This window comes from Mobula hypostoma, chromosome 1, assembly GCF_963921235.1.
Source record: "Mobula hypostoma chromosome 1, sMobHyp1.1, whole genome shotgun sequence".
Lineage (NCBI taxonomy): Eukaryota > Metazoa > Chordata > Chondrichthyes > Myliobatiformes > Myliobatidae > Mobula > Mobula hypostoma.
The window spans coordinates 37180157-37195925 of NC_086097.1; the positions used below are offsets into that span (position 1 = coordinate 37180157).

The following is a 15769-nucleotide window of genomic DNA, read 5'->3' on the forward strand; positions in this document are numbered from 1 at the left end:
AGGAGACAGTGTACTGCGCTTATATGGTGTGTAAGAGGTTGCAGCCCCTGACTGAGTATCTGAAGGGGCTGCTGCTCAGGTTCTGGTTGCACTTCAGCCCTGCACTCCTTATATACGGGCACCCAGTACAGAAGGGGGTGGGTCAGGGGGGGAGGATTTACTGGTGGGCTTGCTCTTGGGCCTGGCCAAGATAGCCATTCATGGGACCAGGCAGCAGAAAGTCAAGGGCTCTGCCAGGGCCAAATGCCTGTCCCTCTTCCGAGGATACGTGTGTGCCCAGCTGTCCTTGGAGAGGGAGCATGCAGTCACAATGGGAACAGTGGGGGACTTCAGGGAGCAGGGAATTGACTGTTTTATAGGCAATAGTAATCATATTTTAAGTTGAATTTATTCACTGCCTTGTAAATACTTAATGTTTGTACTTTGTGTATTTGCTGTATAAATAAACTTCTATAGTTTTGTTAATAAAAAGAGAGAGAGAGACACTCTTTTTGTGTCCGTTGTTGCACTAGTTCTGTGAAAACACTCAGGAGATTGTAATTCTTTATCACTAACCTTATCAGAATTGTCCATAGGCCTAGGCTTAGAATCCTCCTCTTCCTTCTCACACCTCCTCTTCAAAAATTGCCACACTCGACTGTCTTTAGAATGAAATTTCCCTTCAATTTTCTACTACACCAGTAGAATTTGTTTGATCCCATAAGTCAGACGGCAGCACGCAAGGGGAAGTTGGGAGAGGTAATTCAAGAGGAAGAGGCTGACATCACAGCTCAAGTTGAGTGAGTCCATTCAATACTCGGAAAACAGACTTAACATTCCTCATCAGCCTACCATCCTCCCCTCCATGCAATAGAACTCTCATTAGCCTACCATCCTCTATTCCGTGTAATACAGCACTCACAGATTATCAACAGCCTCTCCTATCTCGCGACAAAAACTGAGAATGAACACGTCTTACTGCACACTGCCATACTGGGCCGAGAGACCCCTGACGAGATCGCTAACTGGGCTACTTGGTCACTACCCACTGATGCCAGCGCTAGCATCGCACATTGCGCAAAGTTCGAAAAACAATGTTTATTTTTCTATCGTGATCTTTCGCGGAACCCCTAGTAATCTCTCATGGGACCCGAGGGTTCCACGGAACCCCGGTTGAGATACCCCGGTGTAGAGAATATAATTTGTTATTTTGTAATATTTTCATGGTAGTTTTTTTAAATCAGTGCTTGCCAATCATCTTTGAGGAATGATGGTCAAAAATGTCAAAATTTAAAAGCCAGGAAACAAAACCACAATTTCTTTGGAAGATACGTCATTGATCTAGTACACAATCTAGTACTTCTGAGAAAGACTTATTTACGTACTCAATATTAGGAAAATAGGCAGACAAATTATTATGTGAATTTATTCCTTACCCCCTTGCTTCAAGTAGCTCATATTCTGGAACTTCTGGTCCACATATTTCCATCTGTAATGGTTGATATATGTACAAAGCCTCTTCTATCTTTGGTACGGGCTGCAAAGATATTTGCTGACCCTGTTTACAAAATATATTGCACATTAGGAATAATTTTCAAAAAAATAAATTCATGTTTAAAAGTTTGAAGCACCAGTGTCAATATGCCACTATTATAACTGAAATATAAAGCTATGGACTGCTTTGTGGAAATTGCCTAAACAAAGATGATAATATACAATTTAAAGACATTTACTTAGTGACCAAGATTTTCCACCAAAATTATCAGAATCAAGTTTATTATCACCGGCATTTGACATGAAATTTGTTAACTTAGCAGCAGCAGTTGAATGCAATACGTAATATAGAAGAAAAAAAAAACAAAAAAATAATAAATATATCAATTACAGTACACGTATATTGAATAGATTAAAAAATATGCAAAAAACACCTGAGATTCTACCAATAATGGTTGCATCATCAGCAAATTTATAGATGGTATTTGAGCTATGCCTAGCCACACAGTCATGTGTACCTAGAGAGTACAGCACACACCCTTGAGGTGGGCCAGTGTTGATCTTCAACGAGGAGGATGTGTTATCACCAATCAGCTCAGATTGTGGTCTTCTGGTTAGGAAGTTGAGGATCCAATTACAGAGGGAGGTACAGAGGCCCAGGTATAGTAGTACCAAATGTATGCTTGCACTCAATGGTGGGCAACAACCCCAATCCCACTCACAGGAAGTAGCAAGATAGAAGGGAGTATGGCAACAACACCTGGAGCCAGGTGCCAAACCATCAGGGTTTCTGAAAAGTTATATAGTGGGTTATCAGAGTTTTCCTATAAAGAGACAGCGTAAATAAGAAAAAGTTGAATACAATATTCAGTCACCTAGATTATAAAATGTCTAATTAAATGATAAGATGTTAATAATTAAGTTTAAATCGAATTATTGTTGAACAATGCAAGAGGCTAGGAGCTGGAAAGGCAGTGCAAAAGGCAGCTAGACGCTTAAAGCCAGAGGTGGCTGGAAACACTCAGTACTGCTCACTCATTCTGCAGATGGCTTCCACAATGTAAAGGGGAAGAGAATAAACTAAACCTAAGTCTAGGTATAAGCTATGTGAACAACTAAGAAAGTCGTTCACATATCCTTTACCCAGTAACAGAGTTGTCAAAGGAGAGAAGAGAATTGCCAGAGATGTGCAATACGAAAGGGAACAGGAAGGTGTAAATTGAAAGAAGGTTGATAAAATTTCTCAGTGCTGGTGAACAGGAAATAAGTGCTGCACATTTTACATAAAAGACAGACATTGCTTGGATCCATATGGGTTCCGTAGTAGGTTATGTATGAATAAAGTAAAAGGCAACGTAAGAACAAAGTCCACCAGGAGAGCAAGATAAGGAATGGTTGAGTTTCCCTTTAAGGCAGAAACAAGAGACTTGCAGGGTGAAGGCCAAAGGATGAAAGACCTTCTTGTATACTAAATACATCCATTTTGTTGAAGGTCCATTCACGCAAATTTAACTTTTAACTAGCAATAAACAATTGGAAAAATGAATTTAGAAAGCACAAATTGATTATTTAACCCTATTTAATGCCTGCAACTATGTTTGTCAACAAAACTGTCTTTAACATAAAGTAATTGATTTCCTGTACTATCAGTCACAAACCTGAAGAAGGCTTGTTTATATATGCGCATTCAAGCATGGCAATATGTAGTGCACTAGTCTTCTGGAAAATTTAAAATGCATTTTCTAGCGCACTCCTTTAAGGTAATAGGGTCTAATTTATCAATATCTTGAGGTCATTTCAAGGCTAATTCCTCAGGAACATTCTGAGGTGATGTTAGAGAATAACCAATTCTTTGTTCACTTGCAGAGAGCTATATTTATATGTTAACGTTTTTCTACCAAAGACCTCATACAGTTTTCAAAGATAAAATGGAAGTAGCTACAGAATTTTGAGTTGTGAAAACCACGCCACGTTTTTTTTTATTAATGTTTTCTTTTCTTAAGAGAGGTTTCTAAGGAAGCAGTGATACTCAAATATTATTTTATAACTTTAAAAAAGCAGATTGCTGGATAAAATTTGGTTTTGTATGAATAGATACATGGTCTACACAACAATTAAAGACCTGACATCTGCTCAGAACATAAGGTTGACTTCCATTGTGTGAATATTATAGTTATTTTTGCAAATTACATAGAACAGTAGTGACATCTCGGACTCTTGCTTAATCATGTTGCTAACCTACTCACCAACTTCACTTTCACTCATTGAAAATTAAATAGAGTTTTAAAAAATACAAGAAAAACCTCCAAATGTGCTTTCAATGCTGTACCCCTGTTTAGGCAAGTTAAATATCTTATTCCAAAGGTGTGTCTGCAATGCTCAAGAAAATCACACAGACTGAAATGGACTCAGATGAATGGGGGCAGGGAGAAATCTTTGTAAGATGACTTTCAGCTGACAGGGCGAACACATGCAGCAGCTGCAATAACAATGCTGTTCAACTGAATGCCTTCAGAAACAAAAGAGCCACAGTAAAAAAACAGAATTGTTGCTAAGTTAGCTTAACTTTCTCAAGAATTACACAAAATTATTTCTTTTTTGATAAAATTAATAAAATAAATTTATACACTGATGGTAAGCCATTATTGCACTCTATGTGTTCATCAGTCATGGGTCAGTTGAGAGCAGATCCTCCTCTATTCAGAATTGAGATTTCTTCCCTTTTCAGAGATTTGAGCACAAAGATCGGCGCTATTACACGAACATACATTAGGAAATGATGTCCTTTTGGATGAGGCAAGATACAGCTGCCCTACCTTGCCTTACAGAAGGATGTAAACTATGTCATATCATTATATAAAGAGCAACAGCAAGTTATTACTAGCATCCCAATCCCCGACCCCCCCCCGCCCACCTCAATCAGCATCACCAAATCAGATGGAGAAACAAGAAACTACAGATGCTGTAGGCTAAAGCAAAAGCAAGCTGCCAGAGGAACTCAACAAATCAAGCAGCATCTGTGGAGGAAAAGAATCAGATAGCACTTTGTTTCAAACCCCTGAATCAGGATGCAAATAGAAGTGGTTCATTTAAAAAGATTAATTCCATTTAAAAGTTCATTGAAGTGGTTCACTTACGTATTTAAGAGTGTTAAAACTTTGTTACCTTTTCACATTTAAATGGGAACCATTTAGAAAAATCTTACAGTCCACAAGTAAAATGTTGGAAATAAATAAGAACAGAAAATGCTGGAAAAATTCAGATTTTTCTCAAGTGTAATGAAAAGTTATCAAACTGGCATTTGCAGATTTTATCTCCACACAGCTAGCCTGACACTGAGAATTTCCAGCACAGCGTACAGTACATACTTAAATTTTATTTACAGAACCAAAATAAATCTTTAATCCTACTATTTAATACTGCAAACATTAAGGAACTGCTTCTCGCAGCATTTCAAACTAATTGACATCTCAGGAAAATTATACAGAGAATTAAAAGAGTTTGCCACCTTGGGATTCTAGAAAATACATTCATTTTAAAAACGACCAGTACAAAGTCTATCCACTTCATGATAGGTTTGAACCATGCCAGTTGTTTTTCACTAAGGCAGTGGTGCCATCAGCATTTACATAAAATTGCATAACAATGTAGTATTTTCCTCATTTATTTGTGGGAAAATGAAAAGCCCTCATAACCATTCAAACTCCTGGAAAACCTTGACAACTAATGACAGTTCTGCCCACTCCTATGTTGATATAGCTCGCTATTTACATTTCCTCCACACAGAGTAACAGCCATTAACAAACCTTCACCAATTGCTTTTCAGTCAACTCCAGTGGAATCATCCTTCTGACTAAATACTTGGAATGCAACCTTGTCATAATTACCATCTTATTTCAAAGCAACACACACAAAATGCTGGAGGAATTCAGCAGGTCAGGCAGCACCTATGGAAAAGAGTAAACATTCGACATTTCGGGTCGAGACCCTTCTTTATTACTGAGGAGGAAGGGGAAAGACGTCAGATTAAAAAGGTGGGGAGGGGAAAAAGACTAGCTGGAAGGTGATAAGTGAAGCCAGATGGATGGGAAAGGTCATAATCTGATAGGAGAGGAGAGTGGACAATAGAAGAAAGAGAAGGAGGAGGGGACCCAGGAAGAAGTAATAGGCAGGTGAGAAGTAGTAAAGACTCAGTGGAGAACAGAGGATGGGAGTGCAGGCAAATTTGTTCATCAGAAGGAAAGATCAATATTCATGCCATCAGGTTACAGGGTACCCAGACAGAACCTAGAGTGTTGCTCCTCCTTGAGGGTGGCCTCATCTTAGCACAAGAGAAGGCCATGGAATGACACATTGGAACAGGTGTGGGAATCTAAATTAAAATGTTTGGCCACTGTGAAGTCCCACTTGTGGCAGATGGTGCAGAGGTGCCCAACAAAAGGGTTCCTCAACTTATTTCGACAGAGAGACACGTGTAAGACCACTAAGACGCAAGCACAAAAATCACTATGCGAAGAAGATTAATCACAGAGTTGCTGGAGAACACTGGGGTAACAACCATCTAACATTATTATATCCATTGGCCAGGCCACTAGACCAAAGCAGCAACAAAATACTGCCAAAAGAAGAAACTCAAATGTTGAAGGTCTCAAAGACAGTTGCAGTCAGCACTCACAGACAGCCTGACAACTCACAAACAGCAGCAGCTGCAGAGCATCCACAGAGCCTGCAGGTCCACCACAATTAGCACCTGTGAAAAGATGTTTTGGCTCCACTACCAGAAAATACTACTTTTGATTTGATGTGAATAACCAGGAGATCCAGGAGCTAATTGATCACAAAAGACATTACAAGATTGCAGGGAAATAAATAGTTCCATTAGCACCTGATGCAGAGGACTAACTGAATAACTCATGCGCTTAAGAATGAAGGGTGGATGGAGAAGTGCAGATGATGCAGCAAGTTACCGACTACTATGATGTGTGCGCATTCTTCAAAACCAGCTGAGGACCAAACACTCAGGGTCCACGCACTAAGAGTCAAGAATGAATGAAAGCTCATCAGAGAGAAGTGGGCAGTCATCACCCACTGAAGAAGCATTTTGAAGATCTCCTCAATGAAGATCTGTTCTTGCAACAAGTTCACTTGACTCCATTTGACGAAACAAGATCATATGAGACCTTGCCAGATACAAAACAACGAAGCCTCAGGAGCAGTGGTATCCCTACAGATGTTCTAATACTTCTGACATTGCCTCTTTCTCCTCATCTGGGAGGTGGGCATAAAAAATATGGTCTTCAGAAATGCTATAATCTGATCTTCACAACAGGACACTAATCAGACTCTAACTACAAAAGAAAAGTCTCTGCAATGAAGATCATAAGGATGCTCCTGAACAGTCTCCTCAGTGGCTGAAGAGCCTTTCCACAGGACATAACCCATCAAAAATCACAATAAACTTGACCTTCATATGATACAAAACAAAAAAAGCAGAGAATATTGTCAACAATGGCCTTTTTCAACAGTACAAAAGATTTGAACCTGCCAACTAATAGTTATCAAGCGAAATCCTTCTCAAATTTATCTGGCCTCAAAAATGTATCTGCATTCTTTGTCAAGGCATTGTGCTAACTAAAAGATCAATAGACTCAATACCCATACACACAAGGGCCAGGCAAAACTGTAACATTGCTCCAACTCTGTTCTCAATCTCTCTCCCAGTGCTGGAGGCAAGCTAATCTACTTTAAAACCAAGCTCTACTCTAAAATCAAGGTCACCCAGCCACAGTTAATGAGCTGCTGCATGTAAACAGTGCTTGTATGCATGCACACTCAGATCAAGCCCCAAGTTTTTGTTGATGTATTTATTGAAACATATACAAGGGGCTTTACAGTGAACATTCATTCTCCACCAAACTTCAGAGCAACCAACCCTCAACCTTGCCAGCCACAACTCAATACAATTCTATGCCTACATATTGAAAAGTATGAACTATTTTCCATATTGCAAGTGTCACTTAGTGAAAGCAGATATATTGTAGCTAATGAAATTCACTACCGACTCACATTATTAATTTACTGCTCTTTAGAACTAGTACATATGAAATACAGCCTGATATGAATATACTTCCTCAGTGCTAAACGAGATGACCACACTTTGCGGCGGAATACTCTCTTTTGGAACTCTGCATTTCATGCTCAGTGTGTATCTGTTTTCTCTTTTTTGCTATTTTCACTATTTGATCGAGGCGCTTTGGCGTGGAACTGACTCTGTGGCTGAGGCCTGCAATCATTAACACAGCACATAACTGAAATGACCCAGCGGCTGTCGCTCATGGACCGTTTCAGGGCTCTGCAGTTTGATGTTTAATATTTTGTATGTTATTTGCTCGTTTTTTCCTGTTTGCACAATTTGTTTTTTTCTTTTGCGCGAAGGATGTTTGCTGTTTCCTTTAAATGGGTTCCATGGTTTTTCTAGGATTCATGGCTGCCTGCATAAGGATGAATCTCAGGGTTGTATACTGTATACATACTTTGATAATAAATGTACTTTGAAATCTCATTTGACAAGTCTAGAAACAACTGCCAACCAACTTAACAGCCAGCAAATGAATTGTTTCTCACTGAATTATTGCACCTCAAATAACAAGAGAAATAACAATATCCAGAATACCAATGCATTAATAAAAAGCACTGAGCCTCAGATAGGGAAAAATAAGTAAACCTGCAGGGAACGGAAAAAAATTAAAGTTAAGATGTATTTAATGTACTCTCAACAGACTAAGCAGAAAATAAACCACACTGTGTTTAACATTATCATCAGCACAGATGTTCATAAATTTTGACGTGTTTTTCCCACTCACTGAATGTCCCAGAAGGATTGCAAAACAGAGAAAACACCAAATAGCTGAAAGTGCAATAATTTTTCCTGGAAATTATACTTATTTCCTGTTCAGTTAATGGCTGAATGCATAAAAAATGTTATTAAAATTAATGGTAACTTAACTATGATTAATTTACATTTTGCACAAATATTAAAAGTGAAATAACTGCTAAATTCATTTGGTTTATACTCGTCTCATAAATGCTTACTATCGACAATGACTCGACCTTGGCATGCATGGAAGTGCCAAGTGGCTGATGATAAGCGACAGCTTTAATGATGAATGGGTTAAAATACAGTTGTTATTATGGAAAAATGTATAAAATGTACAATTATATACTAGGACGTTTGTTGGGGCTGTATTTTTACATCTACTTAGTATTCCACCAGTTGCCAATACACATGTTGGTGCCAATCAGACATTTGCTGCAACACTTAGCAAAACCTAATTAATCATTGCAGCCTGTTCCTCCTTTCACAAATCTGGCCGTTTTCCAGTAAGTCAGACTTTTTCAAATCAGTTCAATCCTTTTCAGCAAGCATTCAAATGTTTAAAAATAATATGATCAATGACCTACATAACAGTAGATTTTCTGTGGTTATATCCTACTACTTTTTTTGTCTCAGAGACAAGATAGTAATGGCTCGAGGCTTGTCATATACATTCATTCCATTGACCTCTGAAATGACCTATGCAAAGGCAGTCATGCATTGCACTATGGTATAAATCTTCACAGACAAGTAAAACCTGTTCTGTTTGGCATGAAGCCCTCTAGCTGTAAAAGCTACTCACATTTATGGAGGCGAGTAAGAAGGGGCTACATTTACAGAGCACATATCATTCAACATGTAGCACACTTTGCACTATTAAAAAAAAACAATGATTAGATGAATACATTTTACTTAAAAGAACCAACTCAACAAATAGACACAAAATAACTGAAACATCTATTTAACCACTAGGTGTTCAAACTTCCCTATTTTTCAAAATTTTTACATATATGTACACCTTGAAATGAGTTTACAAGGTATATTATAAAATTGTTTACAATATATCATTGACTCAATGCTCATACACTGAAAACTGTGAAACAGTGTACTAAGTGTTATTTTTCCAATTATTATTTCCAGTTATTATTTGATTATGGAACATATTCTAATTCCAAAAAGGTAACTTTTCTACAATCATCATAGTTGCTGGTGAACGCGGCAGGCCAGGCAGCATCTGTAGGAAGAGGTGCAGTCGACGTTTCAGGCCGAGACCCTTCGTCAGGACTCGGCCTGAAACGTCGACTGCACCTCTTCCTATAGATACTGCCTGGCCTGCTGCATTCACCAGCAACTTTGATGTGTGTTGCTTGAATTTCCAGTATCTGCAGAATTCCTGTTGTTAACTTTTCTACAATATTTATTTTGGTGCTCGTTAAATTTTATGATTAATTATGGTGATATCTTTTAGAGTTTTTGTTTTATTTGAGAAGTATAAGAAATGAAAGAGGAAACTTAAGAGGGAAAGCAGGAGGGATAAAAGAAGGAGTCCTGATGAGGGGTCTCGGCCCAAAACGTCGACTGGTTACTCTTTTCCATAGATGCTGCCTGGCCTGTTGAGCTCCTCCAGCATTTTGTGTGTGTGTGTGTTGCTTGGATTTCCAGCATTTGCAGATTTTCTCTTGTTTGGGATAAAAGAAGGTGTGAGAATGCTCAGGCAAAAAAAGGTGACGTACAATCCCAAATACTTCTTTGGATATCTTGAGTAATATGATAGAAAGGGACAAAATTGGTCCTCTGGAAGATCCGCGTGGGCATCTATACATGGAGCCAAAAGAGATGGGGGAAATCTTAATATTTTTGCATCTATATTTACTCAGGACGTGGGTCACAGAATCTATAGAACTGAGGCAAAAGAGCAGTGAGGTCATAGTTCTTATATGGAGTACAGAGGACGAGATGCTTGCTGTCTTCAGAAAAATAAGGATAGATAGATACACAGGGACTGACAAGGTGAGCCCTTGGACCCTGTGAGAGGCTAGGGCAGAAACTGCAGCGCCTCAGCTGAGGTATTTAAAAAGTCCTTAGCCACGGGTGTGGTGCCTGAGGATTGAAGGACAGCTAATTTTGTTCCATTGTTTGAGAAAAACTCTACAAATAAATCAGGAGATTATAGGCCTGTCAACCTGATGGCAGTAGTGGGTAAGATATTGGAACGTATTTGTTGATATACTAAATTGAGTAGAAAAGCAAATTGTGCAGAAGATACAGAGAGTCTGCAGAAAGATATAGATACTTTGGGGCAGCAGGCTGAGGGTAGCAGACACCAACAGAATCAACAAACACATTCGTAAGGCCAGTGATGTTGTGGGGATGGAACTGGACTCTCTGACAGTGGTGTCTGAAAAGAGGATGCTGTCTAAGTTGCATGCCATCTTGGACAATGTCTCCCATCCACTACATAATGTACTGGGTGGGCACAGGAGTACATTCAGCCAGAGACTCATTCCACCGAGATGCAGCACAGAGCGTCATAGAAAGTCATTCCTGCCTGTGGCCATCAAACTTTACAACTCCTCCCTTGGAGGGTCAGACACCCTGAGCCAATAGGCTGGTCCTGGACTTATTTCATAATTTACTGGCATAATTTACATATTACTATTTAACTATTTATGGTTCTATTACCATTTATTATTTATGGTGCAACTGTAATGAAAACCAATTTCCCCGGGGATCAATAAAGTATGACTATGACTATACTTTAAGTAAGTGGGCAAGGGTCTGGCAGATAGAATACAATGTTGGTAAATGGGATGTCATCCACTTTGCAAGGAAAAATGGAAGAGCAGATTATTATTTAAACAGTAAAAAAAAAACTGCAGCATACTGCTGTGCAGAAGGACTTGGGAGTGCTTGTGCAAATTAAGAAGGCAAATGGGATGTGGGCCTTCATTACTAGAGGGATTGAATTTAAGAGCAGGAAGGTTATGTTGCAACTGTACAGGGTACTAGTGAGGCCATATTGGAGTACTGCATGCAGTTCCGGTCTCCTTACTTAAGGAAGGATATATTGGCTTTGGAGGTGGTACCGAGGAGGTTCACCAGATTGATTCCAAAGATGAGGGGGCTAGACTATAAGGAGAGATCGAGTCACCTGGGACTGTACTCGCTGGAATTCAGAAGAATGAGAGGAGATCTTATAGAAACATATAAGATTATGAAAGGGATGGATAAATAGAGACAGGAAAGTTGTTTCCACTGATAGGTGGGATTAGAACTAGGGAACATGGCCTCAAGATCTGGGGGAGTAGATCTAGGACAGAGATGAGGAGGAACTGCTTTTCCCCGGAGGGTGGTGAATCTGTGGAATTCTCTGCCCAATGAAGCAGTGGAAGCTACCTCAGTAAATATATTTAAGACAAGGTTGGATAGATTTTTGCATAGTAAGGGAACTAAGGGTTCTGGGGAAAAGGCAGGTAGGTGGAGATGAGTCCATGGCCTGATCCGCAATGATCTGAATAAATGGTGGAGCAGGCTCGATGGGCCAGATAGCCTACTCCTGCTCCTATTTCTTACATTTTTATTCTAATGGACTGGATATACAAGTATTTAGATAGACTGGGACTGATTAAGGATAGCAATATGGCTTTGTTCATGGTAGGCTGTGCCCAACCACCCTTATAGAATTTTTTGAGGAGGTTATCAGTAAAGTTGATGAAGTAAAGGCAATGGATGTTATCTAGATGGACTTGAGGTTGTTCAAGAAGGTTCAGTTGCTTGGCATTCAGGATGAGGTAGTGAATTGGATTCGACAATTGTTTCACGGGAGAAGCCAGAGAGTGGTAGCAGTGTTCAAAGTACAGTTATTATCAAAGTATGTACACTATATGCAACCTTGAGATTCATTACCTTACAGACAGCCACAAAACCCAATAGAACCCATTAAAAAAAGACCATCAAGCACCCAATGTGCAGAAAAAAAAACAATCATGCAAACAATAAAAGTAAGCAAATAACATTCAGAACTGAAGTTTATGAAATTGAACCTACAACCACGAAGCCAGTCATCACTCCAACTGATCCAGGAGCTCATTAGCTGCAGACCACAGGAACAAATAAACCTGGCAGAGCAGCGAGCTGAACACCGGCCTGTCCCTCTCCTTCTGCCCCGAAACCCTGACCTTTTCAGTCTGGCTTGGGTCTAAATTGGCCAAGCCTCAGGTTGTTCCTCACTCTCGGCCCCGGCCCTATTGCTTTGATACACTCTCGGGCCCAGGCCCCACTGCCTCGATTTGGCCTGTACCAGACCTTCCCAATCTAGACTGGCATTTAAATCAGCCAAACTTTGCTCGCTCTCAGACCCAGGTCCTGCCACTTCGCCTCTGCCTCACCTCGGTTCTGCCACATCGAATAGCCTCCAGGTCTGCTTCAGCAGTAGCCAAACACTGGCTCATTCCCTGCTCCCAGGCCCGGGCCCCACCAGCTCAATTTGGCCTGTACCTGCCACGCAACAACCATCCTGGATCTTCGAGACTTCAGTTCACACCGCAAAAATGCCTGGTCAAACAGGCAGTACAAAAGTTCAGCTCCGAAAGGGAAGCTACAGGCTATTGTTTGCAGTGATTGCTTTCAAGAAAAAGTATGACTAAAACAGTAATTTACAGTTTTGCTTGCTGCCAGCATGTCATCACTGTGCTTCACCACCGCCATCTTAAATCACAGCAATCAGTGCTGGGTCCATTGTTATTATCGTAGAGTCATGGAACATGACAGCATGTAAACTGGCCCTTCAGCCCATCTAGTCCATGGTGGACAATAGTGGATTCCAGTTAATTGGGCCATCAGTTAATTGGGGAAGCCATTTATTAGGGACAGCTCAAGAACAAAAACTAATCAAGAAAATAGCCAGGACTCTCTTTGTTTATTTGGGACACTATGCCACTTACTTGGAGCAGGAGACTGGTGCCGAACAGTTTCTAAATTAGCATCAGGTGCATGCACTTGCATGGTTATGACAGACAACACTGTGCTTAGACAAACAGTTTTAAATAGTGCCAGATGTATGCACTTGTGTTCAAAAACACTGATTTTTGTCACTGATAGTGGCGAGAAATAAGCAGCAAGACAATTCAGAACTGTTTTGCTCACTGTGGTTTTAAGCATTCAGGCTTAGAGATGCCAGAAACAGCCGGGAATGAAAATGAAACAATTTCACGACATCAACAAGTTAGAAACTGCAAAGAATTTGAAGACATTGACAATAATCTTGTGTTATAATGGAAAGGACACAGCAGCGTACAGTGGATAAATTCCGCTATCTATAACTATTAAGAATTAATACACAGCTCGATAGTACTGTAGTACAATTGGAAGTGTTCTAATTTGTTCTAGATTTCATTTAAAAACATAATTTGTAACACAGTTAAACATTAGCTTTGTCTTTTTTATAACTTAAAAAAGTTATTTCATGAAATTTTAGCTAATTGAGGCAGATGCTTAAATGGGTCAAAATGTACTGGTCCCAATGTGTCCCAATTAACTGAAATCCACTGTATTATACTGCCTAATCCCATCAACCTGCACCCAGACCAGAGCCCTCCATACCCTCCCATCTATGTACCTATCCAAATTTCCCTCAAATGTTCAGATTTAACCTGTATCCGCTGGCAGCTCTTTCCACACTCTCACCACCCTGAGCGAAGAAGTTTCTCTTCATGCTCTCCTTAAACATTTTCACCCTTCATCCTTAACTCACGACCTCTAATTCTAGTCTCACCAATCTCAGTGGAAAAAAGCCTGCTTGCATTTACCTTATGTCTACCCCTCATAATTTTGTACATTTCTATCAATTCTCCCCTCATTCTCCTACGTTCTAGGAAATAAGGTCCTAACTATTAACGCAGGTCCCAAGACCAGGCATCTATATCAAACAATGTGGATGATAATGTGGTAAACTGCATCAGCAATTTTATGGCTGACACCAAGACTGCAGGCGTACTAGACTGCAAGGAAGGCCATCAAAGCTTGCAGTGGGATCTGGACCAGCTGGGAAAATAGGCTGGAAAAGGAGAAATGGAATTTAATGCAGACAAGAATTTAGACAGCCAGGCAGAAAGCTGAGAAGCAGGATCTCTGGGGTACTAATTTCTGGATTGCTACCTGTGCCACGCACCAGTGAGGGTAGAAGCAGGATAATATGGCAGATAAATGCATAGCTGAGAAGCTGGTGTGGGGGGCAGGACTTCAAGTTTTTCGATCATTGGGATCTCTTCTGGGGGAGGTATGACCCATACAAAAGGGACAGGTTGTACCTGAACCAGAGGGAGACCAATATGCTCATGCACAGGTTTGTTAGAGCTGTTGGGGAGGGTTTAAACTAATTTGGCAGGGGATGGGAACTGGAGTGAAGAGGCTCAGGATAGGACGGATGGTTAAAAAAAAAAGCAAAGACAGCATGCAGTCAGACTGTCAGGAAAGGCAGGCAGATGACAGGGCAAAATTGCAGCCAGCAGGGTGAGTAACAGTGCATTAGGGAAGCACAATCAAAAAGGGTATCAATACAGTACTCCAAGTGTTATATCTCAATGCACAGAGTATAATAAATAAAGTGGATGATCCTGTTGCACTTTTACAGATTGTTGGGTATAATGCTGTGGCCATCACTGTATATTGGCTGAAGGATCATTGTACTTGAGAGCTGAATGTCCAAGGTTACACATTGTAACAGAGGGATAAAAAGGTAGAGGCGGAGGCGTTGGCATGGCTCTGCTGGTAATGAATGGCATCAAATCATTAGAAAGATGTGACATAGGATCGTAAGATATTCAATCCTTGTGGGTTGAGTTAGGAAACAGCAAGAGTAAAAGGACCCTGACGGCAGTTATATACAGGCCTCCAAACACTAGCTGGGATGTAGACTACAGATTACAACAGGAAATAGAAAAGGTGCTTCAAAAGAGCAATGTTATGATAGTCATGTGAGATTTCAACATGCAGGTCAATTGGGAAAGTCAGGTTGATAATGAATCTCAAGAGAGTAAATTTGTTGAATGCCTATGAGAAGGTTTTTTTTTAAGAGCAGTTTGATGTTGAGCCTATTAGGAGATCAGTTATACTGGATTGTGTGTTAAGTAATGAACCGGAGGCAATTAGGGAACTGAAGCTAAAGGAACCCTTAGGAGGCAGTGGTCATAATATGATTGAGTTCAACTTGAAATTTGATTGGGCGAAAGCAAAGTCTGACACAGCAGTATTGCAGTGAAGCAAAGGCAATTACAGCAGTATGAGAAAGGAGTTGGCCAAAGTAAATTGGAAGCAGATGCTGGCAGGGATGACAACAAAGCAGCAATGACTTGAGTTTTTAGGGAAAATGAGGAAGGTGCAGGACAGATGAATTCCAAAACCAAAGAATTGCTCAAATGGCAA

General features: G+C 40.1%; 1 protein-coding gene across 1 annotated transcript in view; it reads right to left on the reverse strand.

Annotated features, from left to right (window-relative positions):
• Positions 1-15769, reverse strand: part of mnat1 (MNAT1 component of CDK activating kinase) — a 135179-nt gene that overhangs the window by 65736 nt on the left and 53674 nt on the right. Inside the window, exon 7 of the mRNA XM_063046567.1 lies at positions 1416-1537. Within this exon, the coding sequence (XP_062902637.1) occupies positions 1416-1537 (122 nt within the window). The remainder of the gene's footprint in view (positions 1-1415; positions 1538-15769) is intronic.